The sequence below is a fragment of the Hylobates moloch genome, unplaced genomic scaffold, assembly GCF_009828535.3.
Source record: "Hylobates moloch isolate HMO894 unplaced genomic scaffold, HMol_V3 SCAFFOLD_1, whole genome shotgun sequence".
NCBI lineage: Eukaryota > Metazoa > Chordata > Mammalia > Primates > Hylobatidae > Hylobates > Hylobates moloch.
The window spans coordinates 195,462,404-195,484,077 of record NW_026652276.1 but is presented as its reverse complement, the minus strand read 5'-3'; the positions used below and the strand labels follow the sequence as shown (position 1 = coordinate 195,484,077).

The window sequence follows — 21,674 nt, the reverse complement described above, 5'->3', positions numbered from 1 at the left end:
CAGCTCACAACTGTTTTGATAAAAGAAAAGTGTAAATTTTCATTTAAGGCCATTTACAAAGAGCCATAGCGGTATATGAAGCAAATTTTCTCTTAATTAGTTAGAAATGATAAAAGGTTAAAAAAATCTTTGTGGAAGTCTTACTGTAATTCATTTATAAAGTTATTGTGATGCCAAGTACTTGTGCCTGGTTGTTAAGGTGCTTTTGCTCTATACCCTGTAGTCAGTCTTCCATTTGTAAACACATCTTTTTGATGTTTCTGCCAACATCCTGGCAACAAAGCAGTGCAATTTCAAATGAGCTAATTAACTTAATTGTTGATGAAGCATGAAACAGTTCACTCACCCTGTTAGCTGCACCATGACAACATAAGAGTCTCAGCCTGTGAAGTTACTCATCTCCATAAGCCTATCTGGAGCTCTCTGTTTAGATCTCTTGTATACCAGAATTGTGTAAGGAAAACATTTCATGAAAGATGAAGATTTTCACTTGAAAAAGAACCCCTTATGATTTTTTTAAAAATAAAATATTGTATTAAAAATTAAGAATACACAAAGTTTTGGTTTTAAGCTAGAGAAGCCACACAATCTGTTATACAAACATATAGCCATGTGTGTTTCTTGATGTTTCTAGGGGCAAAAGTAACAATGTAAATGAAATGTAGTTTTTTTTTAAATTTTAGCCAGTATAAACTTTCATTTTTAATTCTTGTAGTCACATGTATATACTAAATACTACTCTTTAAAAAAATATATAAAGCCCGTAATTAAAAAACAAACCTTCAAAATACGTTTACTGAAATATATATATACATATATATATTAAGATGACTCACATAATATTAATTAGAAACTTAAAACTTAAGAGAATTCTATTTTATAAATAGTTCTGTTATAAATGTCTCCAGTGATTAATGACATATTATTGTAGGCTAATATTTTTCATTCATTCAAAAATCTTTACTAAATGATTTGTAAAATATCTTAATGAAAAGATGAAGCCTGATCTTGCTAATCCACTTGTTGGAACCCAAAAAAATCTTGAAGTATGTCTTATAATGGACTTTTACTTTCCTCCTTCATCTTTTGTTTATTTACAATGTGCCTAAAATGCCCATATAATCCAGCCCCCGCCCCCCACCAAAAAAAGTAAAAAACCTACTTTAAAAACTGTCCAAAATCTTCACAAATGCTTTCACAGCCTGGCCATTTGCAAACTCCATGGCCATAGAGAGTGTGAGAGGCCCCAGTCTCCTCATGTGACGAGCTGTAGCAAAAGAACACAACGTCAGATTCATCTCAAAAAGCTATAATCGTTGCAGGCTGCTAGCGCCTGTCAGGTTACGATCAGTGACAAACAGGTCAAAACAGGTCAATTCAGCTCAGAGCAGTCAGAAAAATTTAATCGTTCTATTGAATAGTTCAACTGCCAAGGCTAGATGATGTTCCAATTAGAGGAGAAATAGAGCCAAAGATGACTGTTAATAAAGGATGAAAAACTAAGAGGACTGTATAATATCATATGCTAATCCTGTCTTATGACCTTGATGTAACATTTTATCTCTAAATAAAAAATATATATTCATATGTGGTCAAGTGAAAAAAACCTTTATTTTTAAGAGAATAATAGGACAGCCATCATAAGATTTTGAAATGCTCTTTTTAAAAAAGATATGGACCTCTAGGATCATTTAAATTGTTTAATATTTATGTATAAACCACATAGATTTCTACTAGTTACACCTGATTTAGAAAATCTACTTCGGAACAGTATTCATTAGCTTTATCTTTATATAATTACTGAAGACTTTTGATAAGTGAGTATTAGAGAGATCCCAGAGAAATCAACCAACTTTTGGAATACATAATCATCAAACTAATCCCAATTAAAACAACAGCATGAAAGCATTCAGGAGCATACCACTTTATACTAATAAAACCAAACAAGAAAAATTTCCATGATACTCAAATGAAGGCCAGAAACATCACTGAATTATAGAATTTTATTTTCAACTGTACTATAATTAAATATATGTTTTTTTGGAAAATATTTGTTTATGACAAAGAATTTGTTATGGCAAGGCAGATATTCATATTGCATAACAGAACACTATCAATCCACTACACTTACATATGAAGTTTGGAGCTATATATAAGCCTAAGCCATTATGTTCAGAATTCTACACTTACATTTCATCTTTTAAAAACAGATTTTTCAAACTGAGCAATATTTTAGCTTATGAACTATATGCAAATTACTTTAAAGGACTTGATTAGAGAGCAAGATACCGGAGCTAAAGGACAAATGTACATGAATGCTCCTTTTACAAATGCAATTTTTATACAACTAAAAACAGTAGTTAAAAATTATCTAACATAACACATTTAATATTAATAACTGAAATCAAATAATTTTTCTTTGAAATTTTAGTTGAATTTAATCATAAAATTACCAACATAAGTTTATCTTTATATATTTAGATATTTCATCATGCAACAATTAAAAAGGCAAACCAGATTTTCCATCATCTAGCTTATTATGCTTGTGTTTATATATTTATCTGTTCTCTGATTTTTAATTCATATGTTGGAAACATATAAGAGAGATATCCATGCATCTTTAATTATTTGAAATTAAAGAACTGATTTTTAGCTTAAAAAATGTTCTCAGCAAACAGGTTAATCATAACATCTTAGTCATAAAAATATATTGATACAATCATTCCACATGCACTCATGAAAAAATAAATTTCTTCAGGCAAACTCCCAAACTACATCCATCAAACTTTTGGTATTTGAACTGCTTTTCTGTAATATAAAGAATATAGGCTGGGCGCGGTGGCTCACGCCTGTAATCCCAGCACTTGGGGAGGCCGAGGCAGGCAGATCACGAGGTCACGAGATAGAGATCATCCTGGCTAACACGGCGAAACCCCGTCTCTACTAAAAAAAAATACAAAAAATTAGCCGGGCGTGGTGGGGGGCGCCTGTAGTCCCAGATAACTCAGGAGGCTGAGGCAGGAGAATGGCAGGAACCCGGGAGGCGGAGCTTGTAGTGAGCCAAGATTCTGCCACTGCATTCCAGCCTGGGTGACAGAGCAAGACTCTGTCTTAAAAAAAAAAAAAAAAAAAAGAATATAAGAAGATAAATAATCGAAAGATTTCTAATCTGTTGTTCTATACATTTTGTCCTTGTTCCAAGTACAAATTGTTCTTTTTCGTTGTCTCAATTGTGAAAATAAAATCTGAAAATAGATAAACATAGAATAAAGCTCATGAGATTTACCTGTCTCGTCTTGCATTTAGAACTGAAGACTGTCCATTCACTATGGAATGATGAGTTATTGGTGGTGATGCTTTGGAAGTGGTGGAGGAGGTAGTCGAGGAGGAATTGTTAGTAGTGAGGTCTAGCCCTCCATGTTTAATGCCATTGTCTTCCATACTGTGAACTCCAGTCACTTCTTTCCATAACTGCTGAATCTCAGCAGGACTTAAGCCAGCTATAAAATGAAAGAAAGCTTCACTAACATAACAAGGTAAAGGTAAAGTTTATATAATGAGCTTTGTGTTATTAATAGATTAATACCAACAACAGTGATGTTACCTGCATAAATTAATATACAACAAAAAATCACTTTTACACTATCAGCACCAAAGCTTTTGTCTTGAAAAACAATCATTTATTTTCTAAAGAGTACCAATTTGGGAATAGCATGAGGAATAATGACATAAGAAATTGCTGAGAATAATATCAAGCATTAAAAAAAAAAATCCCTGCATGTTCCATTTAAAAATTGAACTAGGCCCAGGCGTGGTGGCTCATGCCTGTAATCCCAGCACTCTGGGAGGCTGAGATGGGTGAATCACTTGAGGCCAGGAGTTCGAGACCAGCCTGGCCAACATGGTGAAACCTTGTCTCTACTAAAAATACAAAAAATAGCCGGGTGTGGTGTCACACACCTGTAATCCCAGCTACTCGGGAAGTTGAGGCGGGAGATTCGCCTGAACCTGGGAGGCAGAGGTTGCAGTGAGCTGAGACTGTACCACTGCACTCTAGCCTGGGTGAGAGTGAGACCCTGTCTCAAACAAAAACAAAGAATAAATAAATAAAATAAAATAAAAATAAAAATAAATAAATAAATACAAATAAAAATTGAACTATTCAACTTCTAAGAGTAGTTTTTACTTATTGCTAGTATTAAGGTTTGTTTTTAAATCAGTGAGGAACTGAAAGAGAAATAGATTTCAAAATAATATCAAAATAAATAAATAAATAAAAGGGAAAACAAAAATGCCAGGGAAAAACAGTGAACACTCAACTCAAAAAAATAGGAGATTTCACAATTATCTGTTCATTTTGATATTTCTCAGAGGGATGAACTAAATAACTAAATTTAATTTTGGTGTCTTAAATAAACCAATATGCTTACTGAACTGGATCAGTTAAGAAGATAATATCTAAACTTCTCCTTCATTTATGACTGATAGAGTAAATCAACTACTCATTTTAAACAATTCCCTGGTTCAGGTTATGCAAATTTACTTGAATACAACAATAAAAATAGAAAAGCTAGATATAATCCTTTAGTTTTTAACTATGAATTTGAAATAAAGTATTGAGAGACTATTGCTTATAGTATTTGACTTACAAAATAGTACCGTGTCTTTGTATATTTTTTATAGACCTTGTGCTTTTTAATCCTTGGTAGAAACTAATAGAGTTGGTATGATTAAACAATTCATGGAAAAGGAAACAAACTAAGAGAGAAGTTAACAAATATGTCCAAGATCACATAGCTTCTACATGGGAAAGTTGTGATTTAAATCCAGGCAGTCTGACTTGAGTATCTTTGCTCTTAAAATACTATATTAAGAAAATATTAAAACTACTGAATAAATAAGTACAGGAAAAAATGAAGAGAGTATTTACTATATTCTGGCATTTTACTAAGAGCTTTACATTTATAATCTTAGTTAACCTCACTTGAGGTTAGAAATCATTATATTTTACAAGAAGGCTCAGAAACATTAAATATGTTGCCCCAAATCATTCAATTTATGATCAGTGGGCAGAATTCAAAGTCAATGCTCTGCAGCTCCAAAATCTATGTTCTTAATTACTATGTGCATCTATAACATCTGATATAAAGATGAAAGTGCAACTCAAACTACCTCTCCCAACCGAACATACATCTACACTAGATACTATAGTGATGTAAGAGATGTGTGGGGTGAAGCAGGTTGGAATAGGCACGGGAGATGGGGCAAGATAACAGAATATGATGGTGAGAAGAATGAACTCCCTCAGCCCAATCCCTGCAAATGGAAAAATCCCTGATCTAGATATCACTATATCTAAGTATTGGCAAGTAGCCAATAGGAACAGAAGAATTCTGACTGTTCCAAACATAACTTCTGGTTCTATTATTCATCACAGCATTAACCTTAAATTGCTATGCCTATCACAGTTTCGTACAGGTAGTTCTACTGAAGGCTATCATTTCCGTGATTCTGGCTCCTCGAGATTTAAGACAAGGCCTGAGCCTAAAGAAAAAACAGGATAATTCGGGTTTCCAAAGTTACTACAACCCATTTTTTTCCCATAAAAAAAGAAAGTGGCTTTATAAAGAAAGGTTTCTCTGTTACAAAGGAAACAACTTTTTATGTAAAGATCTATAATTATTGCTTTAACCCAGAATTCTGAAACTTTTCTGACCATAAATTTTGATTATCTGTTGGTGTATGTTAGGTGTCCCAACAGGAAAACTTCATTAGCAAATCCTTTTTCATGATAGCACCAACATGTCTTTCGCATTAGCACTTTCACCATCTTACCAGCTGCCTCTCTGCTCTATTGTCAACTCTTGCCTGGATCACAGCTATAGCCTTCCAACTGTCTTCCTGCTATTACTTTGACTTGAATACATGAATTTACTCTTCATGGAGTAGCCAAGTATTCTCTCTATAAATGTAAATTAGGTCATGTCGCTTCCCAGGCAAGGCCTCCAAGGGCTTTCGAGAATACTTAGAAGAAAACGAAATGAGAAAACAACAACAACAAAAACAACCTTTACTATAGCCTATGGGGCACTGCACTTATTATCTGGCTCTTGCCTTTCTCTCTGATCTCATCTACCGCTCTCCACTTTTCATTCTGTTATACTAGCCTTCTGTTGCTTCTCAAATGTATCAAACATTTGCTCCCTTTCCAACCTTTGCTCTGGCTGTTCCCACAACCTGTTCTTGGCTTCCTCCCTCCCTTTACTTAGATGGTTCAAAGTTCACCTCCTCTAAGTTTCCAACCATACTATCAACCCCTGCCCCTCCCCACCCTCCCTTCTAGCATTCCTTAACTCCTCATCCTGCTTTTTTTTTAAAAATCATGTATCAGTTTCTGAAACCATTTAATCTATCTATCTATCTAGTCTACCTCTTGTTATCACCAGTCTCCCTCTAATACAACTGAAGTTTTATAAGAGTAGGAATTTCTTGTTTTACTGGTATATCTCCACTGCCTTGAACAGTGCCTGGCATGTGCTCAATAAATATTTGTAGATTCCATTGATTATAATAGAGTCATACATTTCTTGAAGACATGTTGGTGCCCACATGGAAGTTTTGTGACTCTTAAAGGGCATACTCTATATGAATACTGCTACAATACAAGACCAGTGTCTAAAGAATTATATATGGCACTAGTTGCTTCTAACATAGATTGAGTGGCTAACAACATTTTTTATCTCAGTTAAAGACTCTTAGATGGTTTTAGAGATTATACCAAGTAACGATGTTACTGGTAACTCAGTTTTTGGATTTTATTAATAATTTAGTTATGTAAGTATCCTCTTGCCTTCTAAAAGTAGATTTCTATGATACTGTTCATTTGTACTGAAAATTAGCGATATCACCGTGTTAATGCAATAAGGTAACAAATGTTAGGCAGTTAGTAGGCCCTCAATAAATATTAGAAGAATAAATGACCTGTTCAAATAATCCAAATAATGTTTCTTAATTAAAAACAAGAAGAAACAGTGTTAAATTATATAATAGATAAGAGGCAGAGAATAAAAGAAGTCAAAAAGATTCCTTTTAGCAGCAGTGGATCCTCAAATGTCTGCATATTAGAATCACCTGGGCATATTTTAAAATCTCTAAAGGCCTTACCACAACCCACACCAATAAAACCACAATTTTAGAGGGGAAACACAGGCATTAGTAGTTTTTGAAGCTCCAAAGATGATTCCAATGCACAGGTAATTTTGGGGGGAAATTTTTAAAAAGAAAACTATTACCTTGCTCTTGGGACAAAGCTTTCAACCTAAAAATTGCTCAGCTCTTTTATATGCTTACAAAACTACTTATGAAATGTGAAACAACTAGCCAATCGATTTTGTACAATTTTGAAAGTTTTATGAGCTTTGAAGTCTTGATGGTTTGCAATAATTAGTCTAGGTTATTTTTGAGGCAGTAATATAACAAGTTCAGTATTTCCAAAACAGTGTTCCTTGGAACAGTAGTCTTATAAATGCTGTTAATCTAAGAGGTCTGTGGTCTCTACCTCGGAGATTTATTATTATCATGTAAAATAGTTCTGAGATGTGTAGTAACAAGGAAAACTTGAATCTCATTTTGAAGTCAGCGTTTTCCAATTATATTTGTGGAAGAAAAACCCTAGAAACTCTTTACAATTACACTAGTTTGCGTAAGTTTTAAATACCAGGTGTAAGCTTAGGAGTCACCAACTGATCCCTAGCCCATACCCCTCCCCAGTCTTTCTATTTGAAAATCCCATGTAACCTTATCCGGTTTCTTAAACTTTCCATGTTCAAAACTAAGCTCCTGTTTATACAGCCCCCTCCCTCAACCCCAACTCAGTCCTCTTTAGAGTTTTCTTCATCTCTGTTTTATTTAACTGATACTTACATAGGGCTTTTGATATGGCAGACATTCTTCTAAGTGCTTCACATATGATATCTAATCTAATACCCCAAACCATTATTATCATTATTATTGCTCTTATTATCCCTATGTTAGAGATGGGGACACTAAGGCAAAGAAAAGGCCTTGCTCTAGAGCTACTCTGTCGCAGAGCTTCCTCTCATTTTCAGGTCATTACTCATTAACCCTTTTCTCAGGACTCCGTCTGAGGGTCACCCCATTTTCCTATTGTTACTTAGGTTTTTCCTATTCTTGCCTTTATTTCTCTCCTTAGCACTCACCACTATATATTTTACTTAACTTATTTATCGTCTGCCTTCTACACTAAAATGTATGTTTTATAATGGCAGGGATTTTTGTCTGTTTTCTTCACTGCTATATCCCCAGTGTCTATAAGAGTGCCTGCAGTCAGTGAAAGCTCAAAGAATATTACTTGAAAGAGTTTTAAAATTTGGCCAGAACACTCGTGTACTGGCAAACATATTCTGGGAATCTGTGGACTAGACTATTATGATTAATAGAGAACTTTTATCTTAAGTGAAGATTATTCGGTTTCTCTTATTTCAAGGATATATATACTAGTAGTGCCAAAAAGTTTTGTAATTGTGCAATTTTAAAATTCCATGGCCACAAAAAATTGGGAATCCCTATTCTACTTCTGGATGATAACTTGGGCTTGTGCTTATTCACTGCCAGTACCACAAATATTAAAAGGTTTTTACCACAGGAGCTGAGTAAACGAAAGGGTAATTCCTTAATCAAACTGCCTATCATACCACAGATAATACAACTTAATAATAATTCTTAAGACAGGGTCTCCCTGGAGTGCAATGGCATGATCACAGATCACTGTAGCCCTGACCTCCTGGGCTGAAGTGATCTTCCCTCCTGAGCCTCCCAAGTAGCTGGGATGTGACCGACCACAGGCATACGTCATCATGCTCAGCTAATTATTTTATTTTTTGTAAAGACAGAGTCTCACTATGTTGCCCAGGCTGGTCTTGAACTCCTGGGCTGAAGTGATCCTCCAGCCTCAGCCTCCCAAATTGCTGGGATTATAGGTGTGATTCACTGTACTTGGCCTAATAATAATTCCTTAATCCCACATTCAGAGTTTGTGGAGTATCTACAAGATGACAAGCACTGTGCTAAGAATTAATTAAAATTAATTCATATCTAGATTATATGTCCTTAAGGCACACGAAGTTTAAAAATGTCTACGCTAGTTTCAACACAGCTTTGAAAATGCTGCTAAGGTGATGTTTACTTATTACTAAAATAAGTAAAAAGCAATTTTTATTAGTAAAAAATCTCCTTAGCAGCTTTTTCACACTCAAAAAAAAAAACATTTTTTCAATGTCGTTTCTTTTTCTGTGTCCAGTAATTGATTTTAAAATGTTAAACAAATAATTGTATATATTATGATGCAAAGTATGTATACTGTTAATTTTTAACTAACTTATTTAGTGATATGCCACTTATTTTCTAAAGTTACTTATAATTTAAAGTAATAAAAGTGAGTTTTCTTAGAAACATTTGTATTATATATATTCTGTTAAGCCAAATTGATATTTAATATTTGAATTTGAATCACTGAGATATTACTATGTACTTTTCAGTTTTCATCTTAAATTTTATATTTTAAGATGTGAAACTTAAAAACAAGTATACATACATGGCCAGAATAATTGAATCACAGAAAAGGGTATATATTACAAAAGTAAACTTCCCTACCAGCCTTGACCTCTGGATACCCGTATCTCTTCTTCAGAAGAGAGTTCCAGTTTCTGTAGTATCCTTCAGAGATCTGGGTGTTCATTTATAATTTGACTAACTCAACATATTATCTATTTATATTTGACTAGCGGTCTACTAACACCTACAGATACAATGCCCATCTTTAAAATGCCTGTCTAATGAGAGATGAATTAAATACATGCTTTGCCCAAATGCCAAATTTAGCAGAAGCAGGTTTTCAGCTGAAACTGAGATCAAAGATAAATTATCTTCACAAAAGAAGGAACTTCTGGGATATGTGAATACATCTGATATTAACAAAAATTAGTACTATCATTTTTTATAGGTTGCATTTTAAAAGCTTGATTGATATTCTATTACAAAGCCAATGATGTTTCCTTTTTCTCATCATATTTTAATATGGCAAAGTGGACAAGCTGCTTTCGAGTCTTCCTCTTAAGATGTAAAGAATTGCCAAATAAAACTTTAAAAAAGCACTTATGAGATAAATGGAATTAAATTCATTTTAATGTTATACATTCTAGTTCACAAAATAATTCTACAAGAATTATAGTTATGATACAATTTAATCTCAATTTTTTATATTTTTTCAAAAACTAACTCAACACACTCAATATTTTTCTATATATGTAAGTATTTACTAGTTTTTTAAACATAAAATTAACAGCATTCACAGGTAGCTTGGCAGAGTTTTATACCTGCAATAATAAATGTACATTAAAACTTCAATTCGGAGATGAAATTTTAGCACACAAAGCATCAAATAAGTTTTTTTCCCCCAAATTACAAAGGAAAACTTTGATATTTGAAAGGGAATACTGACATGGTAATATTTTTGCATGACATGGATTGTTCATATTGGTAGTGTTGTTGCTACAATTACATACAATAGTAATCTATGCAAGCACAGGATCATTGATTAAGAAGTAAATCCAGGATGCCCAAAGTAGGCATTTGGCTACTTAGACTTCCGTAAGCATAGAATGAAGCCAAAGCCAAATAGCTAATTTTGGCTGAATATTGCGCCCAAAGACTATCTTCGGCACAATTCTAACTCAGCCTAAAAAACATTATATTTTATTTCAAAATATTTCATTTTTAATTATTATTCAACCACTCTTATTATGAGATTCTCTAGTTCTATAATGTGTTAATTCAGAAGAATCCTGGCTAGAATCTAGCATTCTCTGTTTGGTCTTTCAAACTGGTAATGAAAATCTTATCTTTTAAATAACTTTTATAAATGAAAAAATAAGTAAAAACTTGGAGTGACAGAAAATCATCACCACATGTATTCCTATCCATATAGTCATAGTAAATGTGTGAATATATTGTGGATTAGAGTACACAAACGTTTATCGGATGTCACAAACATATCAATGTTTAAAGTTAACTTCATCTTTAATAACCAATAGACAATGATACTGGTTCATTAAAATGTTTCACTAAATTTCATTACTAGATAATATATAAACTATGTTACTTATATATTACATATATTTATAATCAGTATATTATTCAAGATGGAACTATAAATCCATCCTTTCTATTTGACATATGTATGTATATACCTATATACCTATACTTATGTATATACCTATCATCTGTTTACAAACCAGACATATACTTAGCAGATGGAAGTTTACTTGCCTAACCAAAATCCAATATTATAGTAATATTAATGATGACCTTAAATGATTAATATTTAAAATAATTTACACTAAGATGATAAATATAAAACTTTAGAGAGGAATGTAGATAAATCTGCTATTCTACCAAAATTCTTATAATTTTGTTATTTCTCATTGTTATATACATATATTTTAATATAATTTAAGAAGCTGTAACTCTAAAAGTAGCATGAAGAAGTTGTGTTAAATTATAGGGATAAATAAAATATGACATAGTTTTAGGTCAAGCATAGTGGCTAATGCCTGTAATCCCAGCACTTTGGGAGGCCGAGGCAGGCGGATGACTTGAGGTCAGGGGTTCGAGACCAGCCTGGTCAACATGGTGAAACCCTGTCTCTACTAATAATATGAAAATTAGCCAGGCATGGTGGTGGGCACCTGTAATTGCAGCTACTTGGAAGGCTGAGGGAGGAGAATTGCTTGAACCCGGGAGGCGGAGGTTGCAGTGAGCTGAGTTAGCGCCACTGCACTCTAGTGTGGGTGACAGAGTGAGACTCCTCAAAAAAAAAAAAAAAAAAAAGATACAGTTTTAAAGACACAATGAGAACATCATCCATCATTGCACATTAATCCTACTTAGTTTTTATATGGCTATTTTTCAAGGTTAATCAACCAACCAAAAACCTGGTACAAAGTGAACTGGAAACTGATAATAAAAATATTCAAAATACTTTTACCTTAACCTCTAACTAAGGAAGAAATGATTCAGGGCTTACACTGTACAACAAATATTTCTTTACTTTTTCCCACTCTAGTTTTGGGATTCCAGCATAGTACCATAACGTTAGGTTCCTTTACTGTTGCTGGTGTATTCAACACACAATGAGCCTCCACAATGATATTTTTCACACTTAATCATTTAAATCATAAAAAACAAGACAATGATGCCGGTTTGTGTGGCTTACATGGCAACAACACAAACTTTGATCGGTGAACCAACTACATTTGTGGGCCTACAATTATTCAAATGGATTTTTTTAACCTATATTAATGAAAACATAGTTGAGTGATTTCATCTTTTTTCCTTTTTAAAATATAAATTTTCAGCTCAAAGACAGATGTTTTCAGATTTACTTTCCTTTCCCTAAATGTTCGCCATTTTCTCATTTTATCTCTCATATATCTTACCAAGGATAAAAACAGAAGAAAAGGGAGAAACAAGGATTCTATGAAAATAAATTTTAATTTGAATTCAGGTAATTTCTATTTGAAAACTATTAGAATGATTATATCATTATAAATTTCATTGTTCAGAGAGATGTTTTTTGCTTGTTTTGAAAGAATGTGGTTTTAAACAAGTTACATTGTGTTTCTATTAGCACATATTTTAAACTTTCTTAAAATGTTTACTTGAATTAATAAAATAAGATTGTGGTAGATCATGCTTTTCTGTTGAGGAAATTCTCATATAATTATATCCTAAATACAGATTTCATTTGAACTTTACTGAAAACAAAAAAAATAGTGTTTCTGTTTTAGTATAGTTTAGTATAGTTTCTATTGAAGAAATCCATGTTTACATTGAAATAATTTTATAAACTCTTTTCTTTTTTACTTTTTCATGTCTTTAAATTGTATTTATTTTTCTAAATAAGAATAATTGTGAATAGAACATTCATTGATATAATGACGCTATGATTTATTCCAATTTTCTTTAGAATAACTCAGAAAAATAGGCTTATTGCCTTGTTTTTCTTTTGCTATTTAAACTTTATCTTTTTTGATTTCCTAGGAGTGCTTCAATCAGGTGAATTTGAAGATCTGAAGTCAAGTGAGAGAGGAAAATCAGGGAAAAAAAAGCCAAAGAGACATTATTAATTTGATAAATAAAAAGAGAGAACATTACCACGATACTCTTGATTTTCTTTTCTTTTTTTTTTTTTTTTTTTTGAGACGGAGTCTCGCTCTGTCACCCAGGCTGGAGTGCAGTGGCGCAATCTCAGCTCACTGCAAGCTCTGCCTCCCGGGTTCACGCCATTCTCCTGCCTCAGCCTCTCCGAGTAGCTGGGACTACAGGCGCCCGCCACCACGCGCGGCTAATTTTTTGTATTTTTAGTAGAGACGGGGTTTCACCGTGGTCTTCGATCTTCTGACCTCGTGATCCGCCCGCCTCGGCCTCCCAAAGTGCTGGGATTACAAGCGTGAGCCACCGCGCCCGGCCGATTTTCTTTAGTATGTCCTTTAGAGTCAGCAAAATGTGCAGCCAACGCTACTACAATATGAACTCCTCTGTGACAAATATAATTAATTTGAATTAATGTACATTTGGATTAATGTTTGTCCCAACAAAATCCAAATGCAAGTTAGAATATCCTTTTATGAAGTGTAATGATATATAACTTACCTGAATTGAGAATTTTGGCACACAGTAATTTGTTTACCATTATTTGTCTTTTTTTATTTAAAACTCTCCATTTCCCAAAAGTGAAGGGTTATGGATATGACATACAATTGTATTATCAGAGTACCTCCAAATTTTTCTTACAGAAAAATAAGAATACAGTTGACAGATTTTTTAAAACTATAGTTTACAATACATGCATAGGCAATATTATTTGAGAGAAAAAAGAATGGATACGTCCTGTGACCTAGGATGGGGTTCTACAAAGCTTAACTTGGAACGTGCTCTATAGAAATTCATAAAGCCTCTCTTTTACATGTGGTGATTTCAGTGTGAAGATTAGGAACTTTTATCTTTCTCTTATCAGTTGTCCACCAAACTCCTATCAGCTCACTTAGTTAAATGGACTGCTGTCAGCCTTCCTGGTAATCCAATTCCCTGCAGATCCTCCTGTATATTCAATAGTGCTGGAATTGTGTTGCCCTTATAAATCATTTTGTGCCCATAAGACTAATAAATACACATTTAATATCTAACAAAACACTTGAAAGTTTTACTTCACACTTGAAAGCAGTATACGGTAAAATTTCTGAGCCTCTAGAAAATGGGTCATGCTGCCATGTTAACAATCATGTTTTAATAATAAATTTGAAAGTCATAAAAACAAAATTTCTCAAAGTATATGGCAGAAAGGCCAGGAAATGGTAGAAAGTACACGATTTGAAATGAAGAGTGCACAACATTTTGTATGTACCTTGAGGCAGCGATTGGACAGGAAGTGCTGCCTGGCCAGGTGGAATGGAGATGAGTCCCTGACGCTGAAGGCTGAGCAGATGTTGCTGCTGCTGGAGTTGCTGCATCTGGAGAAGCTGCTGCTGGAAGACAAGCTGCTGGGCTGCCAACTGCTGTTGCTGCTGCTGCTGCTGCTGCTGGTATCAGAAAACCCAAACCAGTAAACAGCAGAGAACATGGTCTGTACAAACAGCTCTCTTACAGGGAAATGCACACTCCTTTCATTGCCTGAGTGGGTTTTTTGGTCATCCCATAGTCAAAGTTCAGTGGCAGAATGTGAGTAAGTTCCAGATTTTCAGTTGCCTTTCTTTCAATTATTAAACAGTATTAGAGAACCAAGAAACTTGCATCAAAAAAGTATGGAGCAAGGTCTAGAGATAGTATGTAATAAAGGTTCAGCTTTTTAAAATCTACTTATTGTAGATAATAATACATTTCTCTAGATTAAAAGAACACTACTTTACAGAAATAGTCAACTTCTACAACACACTATTTTTTTTTCCAATTGAATAAGTTTGATCTGCAGAGGTCCATGAATGTGGTCTCTGGTGATCTATTAGTAAACTGGCATGTAGCCTTCATAGGATAGGCCTGTTAGCTCTCTCTCTCTTCTCCTCTCTTGTTGGAATATATTAAAGGCAGAATTACGTTCCAGGCAAAAAAAAAAAAAAAAAGTGCCCTTATTATAAGAAAAAGTATAACTTCCAATTTTGTGAGGCATTACAAGACAAACCAGAGGTCTTTGGACTCCAGAGGGTATGAGATGGCAGTCACACTTCAGAGAAAGACAAGCTGCTGTGGAAGACCTTTCCTTTTTAGTTTGGGGAAAAGAGAAACTTGTGATGCGCTCACTGGAAAACAGACTGCATAATGGAGCAAGTCATGTGGATTGCCCAAAGCCTCGGGAGAAATAAGGGAGCAATTTCTATTCTGTAGTTGATGGCTGTCTGAAATTCTATTCACAAATCCAAACAGAAACAAAGCCTCAGGAGGTCAAAACTGTTTCCTGTACGTTTGCATAATGGGCAGCTTGAAGACAACGGCTCTGATACCTGCTGATCAATTTAACTACTTCAACATGTTTTGTTTGTATTATGTTTATATTTGATGCAGTTTGCTGACAAGTGCAAGCTAGGCCTGAGAAGCCCGCTTGTCAGTTTGATTTATGAGCATATCAAACTGCAACTTTCTACTCGCCACTCTAAACCTACAGTAGCAGTTCATTAATCAGGGGCCCGTGACTTTGAAATCTGTGCTCAACCAGTTTCTCCCCTAGTCTCCCCACCCCCAACAATAGGCCAAATTTGCATGCATGTTCTCTGAGCTGCACCACTGAGAAAAATAAGGTTCCCTCACCAACTTAGATTCTCCATGAATACAAGATAATCAGTACTTTGTCCACCACACAGCTTGCTCTTTGTACTGTGATTCATTAGTGAACATTAGACGACAGTAGCATTAGATTGTAACTCTCAAGTCCCATGCTACAAAAAAGGAGAGCCTGAGAGCCTGTCACTGTTATTAAGCTCAGTAAAAATATATAATACTGCAACTTTGACAGCAAGAGCCTTGTTATAGGAAGATCTAAGACTATTCTTGCCGCTCAAAGCCCCTTCTTAACTGCAAACTGTTATGTATCAATGAGATAACCAGATCCTACCTCTTTCGCTTGCTTTCCAGGATGTTGTTGCTGCTGCTGCTGCTGTTGCTGCTGCTGCTGCTGTTGTTGCTGCTGTTGTTGTTGTTGCTGCTGCTGCTGTTGTTGCTGCTGTTGTTGCTGCTGCTGCTGTTGCTGCTGCTGCAAAAGCTGAAGATGTAACTGCTCTTGCTGTTTCTTGTAAAACTCTTGTAGTTGTTGCTGAATAAACCATTTTGACTTTAATAAATAAAGGCAAAAGTTTCAAGTATTATAAATCTCCTAAACTCTTCTAGACTGGCATATGGCAGAGTATCCATTAAGATTCATCTCATAAAAACAACAAAAAATATACATTGGATTCAAAGAGACAGCTCTACATACATTTTTTTCCAAGGCAGCTCTGAAATTTTCCAATCCAGAATCCAAAAAATCCTAAACAAAAGGGTATAGAAAGTCTGTATTCTAAAGGGTCAGAGCCAAATTAATACTTTAAATTATTACATCTGAAGTCCTACTGACATATAAAAACTAGGCTATACTCTACCAGTTGTAAGAATAAAAATTCAGCTACATAAAATCAGGTTGCTCGATTCTTACTGGAAAAAACTTAATCCATCAGATGTTCAGAACAATGTCAGATTTACAAGTAATTGGTCTGTAGTCATCAGCACAGAAGTTAGCAAAGTAATTATATATAAAAAATTTCAGGTAAAGCACATTATTTTCTCTCTAATAAGTAAGTGTATAACATAAAGTCCATATACACTCAGGGTTCCAATATGGTATATATTAGGAACACTATGTTTGTTATTTTAAAAAGATAAATTTCATAAATTTGTGGCTCAGCTGCCTAATTTCATTATAATAAATAGATTCTTCTCTTTCTAAACGATGAGTATACTATGAAAAGGAAAATTTGGGATGTTACTTTCTCCATTTTAACAAAGTGGTCTATTCAAATTTCATACTTTTGTGAACTAAAAGGAATGCTAAGGTGTTACGAGTTTTAAAAGCAACTATTATCTGGTAAGTATTTTTGCATTTTTTTGGCAAGTCAACAAATTGAATGTACCTAAGCATTTGAATATTTAAATATTGGCTCATTCCATTTTCAAATTACACCTCTCTCTGCTGTTATTCTAGACTTTAATAATTTTTTTAAAAAACTAAGCGATCTAGATTTTCTTACGAGTTCTAAATTTATGTTCTAGCACGCTAATAGGTTGTCCTTTCAAATGGAGACTGAATGGTCAAATATGCCCATTGCACTTTCAACATAAGTGCACACCTTCTAAGTCATGCTAGAACACCAAAGCAGGTAACCCACATTACCTGCTGCAGCATGACGGCCTGCTGTTGTTGGAGAAGGGCTTGGAGCTGCTGAGGAGACAGGACTTGTTGCTGAAGGATCTGCTGCATTTGCTGAGGGGTGATCACCTGGGGAGTCATCATGGCCACTGACACAGGCACCTTGCACAGAAAGAGAAAGAGAAAGGGAAATTCGTGGTCATAACCAAATATCCGTTCATTGACTTCACAAATATTATGTTATCTTTTATAAATTCTTTAGCATTGATGATCAATAATTTTTATGTCACATTTTACTATAACTTCTTTACAATAGTACTAAAGTGTCACAAAACATAGACACTAGCTTTCCAGAGGCATCAGATTTCATCAAACTCTTTATGTTTGATGAAATAAATAGCTCTTATTTAACATGCTTAGATTATTTCATCAAACTCTTTAAGTTTGATGAAATAAATAGCTCTTATTTAACATGCTTAGATATTTGAACTTCGGCTATAATATCTATAGTTGAAAATAAACAACCACATGGCGGTGTTCTCAATATTTCATAATTGATCATCTCATCAATGTCACTGTGCTATAAATACAAAGGTTTTTGAAATGTCTTAAAAGTGTAATTAAAATAAATAATAAAGATTTTAAAATTGGAAATATGCATATAAATATGTTATCTAAACTAGTAAAAAGCATGTGTATAGTATACTTACTTAAAAATGTAATCACCATCTTCCAGATTTTATATATACATAATAAAGTACTAGAAAATACATATAGTAATAAAATTTAGCATATGAGAACATGTGATAATTCATATAGGAGATATATATATGTGTGTGTGTGTGTGTGTATCCAGAAAAATAATGACATACATAGGTCTTCTGAAAGAACTCATAAAACTAGTATTCTAGCTTCTTCTTTAAACCTTTTCTTATTTCAAGCAACTAAGCTTATACCAGGAAGTACAAAAATTTAGCAATTACTCAAAGGTTATTCATTAAACTGAAAATAATAAAAGTAATTTACTTAAAACTTTTTTGCCACTACTTCCTTTATCTTCAGGGTTCTGAGGATGAGAGGCAAAAATAAGACAAGGAAGGAGAAAAAGATATAAAGGAGAAAGAAGGAAGGAAGGAAGGAAAATATAGAAAAAGGACAAGCTAGTGGGAAAGCCCTAGAGAAAGTCGGAACGGATGTGAAGAAATAGGAAGAGGATGGCAAGAGTGGTGATCAGAAAAACCGGTATAGAAACCTAAAGTATATGCTCAGATAGAAGGCAAGTAACACTGTTTGAGGCATTACTTGTACTAACCAGTATGCAATCAAACAACTTGTCAACTTTCCAAGTTTGCAACCTTTGAAATAGCAATCACTTTCCTAGAAAAAACAATTCACTTTTACTGTAAATAAAAGCAAGTATTTATACAAATACTGTTTTAGAACAAGTTTATTGGGCAACATGTCTTTGAAAACTAAAAAAGATTAATAGATATGGTTCACAACTTATTTTAATAGTCATTTTTAATGCAGTTCAAACTTTTCCAGTGTGGCACTTTATGTTATGAAGAAAGGAGAAATTAATAATGAAAAGAGGTTAGAAGAAGCAGAAGGAAAAAAAAAGAAATCCAGGGAGGATTAATTCTTCCTCCAAAAAGAAATAAAGAACTAAATAAATCAAATCCTTTCATATTTAATACTGAAAAATAGCAATGTCTTTTCTCCATGTTAACATATTCAGATTAATTAGATCAAATTGAGTAACTTGAAACATTGTGATAGAAATTCAGTGATTTTAAAAAATATTTGTGTATTTTTAAAGAATATGCTAGCATACCTATAAATTACTGAATTTGAATTTATTATAATAAAAAGCATTCTGAAATGTATATTGTAAAATTAATTCACCAATGGGTTTTTCAAGTGTTTAGTTGTTTTATAAAATTGACTGTCAGTTTACTTAACTGCTTGTTCTTTGATAAACAAATAGAATGGTTAGAACAAGTAGTTAGAAAAAAAGATGTATCAATCTACAAAAATGTCTTTTCTTCGAACAATCATTTACCTCATACTATTTCCAAATAACAAGGAATCAAACTGAAATGGACAGAGAAAGACAGACATATTAAACTAAAAAGGCTGTCAATCTAGATAGATAGAAAGATAGATGATATAGAGTTTATAGATATGTACATGGATATATATATATATATATATATATAGTGAAAGAGAGAGAGAGAGATGCTTTCTATAAAGTTAATCATAGATAAGAAGCTTGTCACACTTCTCTCACATAACCGCCCCTTATTTTTTCAGTATATAGTGTTTTAATTATCCCTTAATTATTCCTATACCTACAAGTACAAATACTTTATGTATAATGATAAATGAACTTTATGGGGAAAGTTCTATGAATGGAGGTATGCCACAAACCACTACGAGTTTACAGTCAGATTTCAGCTTATACAAATATGACTGTAGAGTTTGTTGCTATTGTGACCGATTTGATAAATGAGCAAATTTAAGAAAGTTTTCTATCTTCACATTCTTTAGAGTATACTAGTCCTTACACTACATAAGTTAGATGATTATTTTTACTCTTAAAATGGTTTGAGTGCCTTTCAATTAATAGTTATGACATAAATATAACCATGAAATCATTATCTTCTTAAGATCATATGTATTAAATGGTCACATGTATGTGATTTTTAAAAATTTTAATCAGATTCTGGCCTATCTTCTAGGAAACTGCCATCTAAAATTGACAATATACAGATATAAAACTAAATAGAAAGATAAGCCAGTTAACACATACATGATTGAACACTCTACTTCTACGTGTACAAAAGACATAAAATTAATTGTATAGGTAGAAAAACACAGGTACACTTCTGAGGATTTTCTAACACTACAAATAAAGTAATACTATTCTCTCTAAATCCACATATATAAGCTCATCCAAACTAAGGAGATTACTAAAAATCTAAGTTATTTAATAAAGAAAAAACTAGTTTTTTTCTACAACAAAGGTCAGTAATATTGCAGACTCATCCACTTGCAATTTGAGAAATGCAGAGCCTTCATTTTTAAGTGACTCATTTTAAGCGACACATTTCCTCTTCTCTTCCCTCATCGTTTATTGTTACTGTCCCATTTCATTTCCTTGCTACCACAAGCTACTCTAGGTATTCAATGATAAAAATGAATAAAGATTAATTGTATACATATAAAAATGCAGAGATTTTATTACTTACCAATATTTAAATAGACGAAATCAGTATCAGCCTTTTAAAGATTTATGGATAATTTTTTTGAAATACATATACCTTAGCAAGTTCAGTGTTAGACTTACGAAACTATTTTTCACTAGGTATGTAATTTGATTCATGCAAATATTCTAATAAGGGATCATAATTTAGACGTGTGATATAGAAGAAGAGGGAGAACTTACTTCTGGTGAGAAGGCAAATAAAACTCTGGTGGCTCTACCACCAAATGAAATCAGAAGAAATAGCTCGTTTTGAATGGGTTTTATCAGTTAAAATGTTCAAGTATGAAGGAAGGAAATAGAGTCATCTTTGGTTGGGAGATTTTTTTCTCTCTTGGTATTTACTTTGCTGACAGATTTAAAATTCTCCTTAGTGATACACCAAACAAGGGTCTCCATTTACCCTTATTTATTATCTCATTACATGAATTAAGCACAAAATCGACATGCTGCTCTGTGCACCAAGAAGTATTAGTTAATTGAATATAAAGATAGGGCTATGCATTCTAAAATGAGAGAGGGAAAGTTCTGAAACTGTCTTGCAAAGAGTCAGTGGTAAAAGTAAAAAAAAAGAAATTAGGTATTATCCTAGAATAGGTAAGTGTATTACGATTCATATCACTTATTATTAATAAGTGATATTAAATATAATTATATTTAGTTATGACATAAATATAACCATCACATCATTGTCATCCTAAAATCATATGTAAATCATAAAAACATATATATTATAAATGTGTTTATATTAAAATTTAAAGTATATGTCATTGAGGAGGTCAAAAAACTTACTACGAGACAATGCAAAGATCATGTCTCTGTTCAAATGCATCTGAAGAGTTATTGTAACAGTTATGAAAACAAACCAAAATTTTTGTTTTACGTAAGCACAGTCTTTTCACAGTCCAGTTCAGTTGGAGCATTTCTGAACGTGCTGGGCTT

At 33.3% G+C, this 21,674-nt stretch overlaps 1 protein-coding gene across 1 annotated transcript in view; it reads right to left on the bottom strand.

The window, feature by feature from the left end:
- FOXP2 (forkhead box P2) overlaps positions 1 to 21,674 on the bottom strand; it is a 607,622-nt gene that overhangs the window by 44,464 nt on the left and 541,484 nt on the right. The window contains exons 6-12 of the mRNA XM_058426115.1: positions 17,492 to 17,629; positions 16,541 to 16,591; positions 16,181 to 16,378; positions 15,573 to 15,575; positions 14,483 to 14,657; positions 3,287 to 3,500; positions 1,163 to 1,267 (exon numbers count right to left, since the gene is read on the bottom strand). Of these exons, the coding sequence (XP_058282098.1) occupies positions 1,163 to 1,267; positions 3,287 to 3,500; positions 14,483 to 14,657; positions 15,573 to 15,575; positions 16,181 to 16,378; positions 16,541 to 16,591; positions 17,492 to 17,629 (884 nt within the window). The remainder of the gene's footprint in view (positions 1 to 1,162; positions 1,268 to 3,286; positions 3,501 to 14,482; positions 14,658 to 15,572; positions 15,576 to 16,180; positions 16,379 to 16,540; positions 16,592 to 17,491; positions 17,630 to 21,674) is intronic.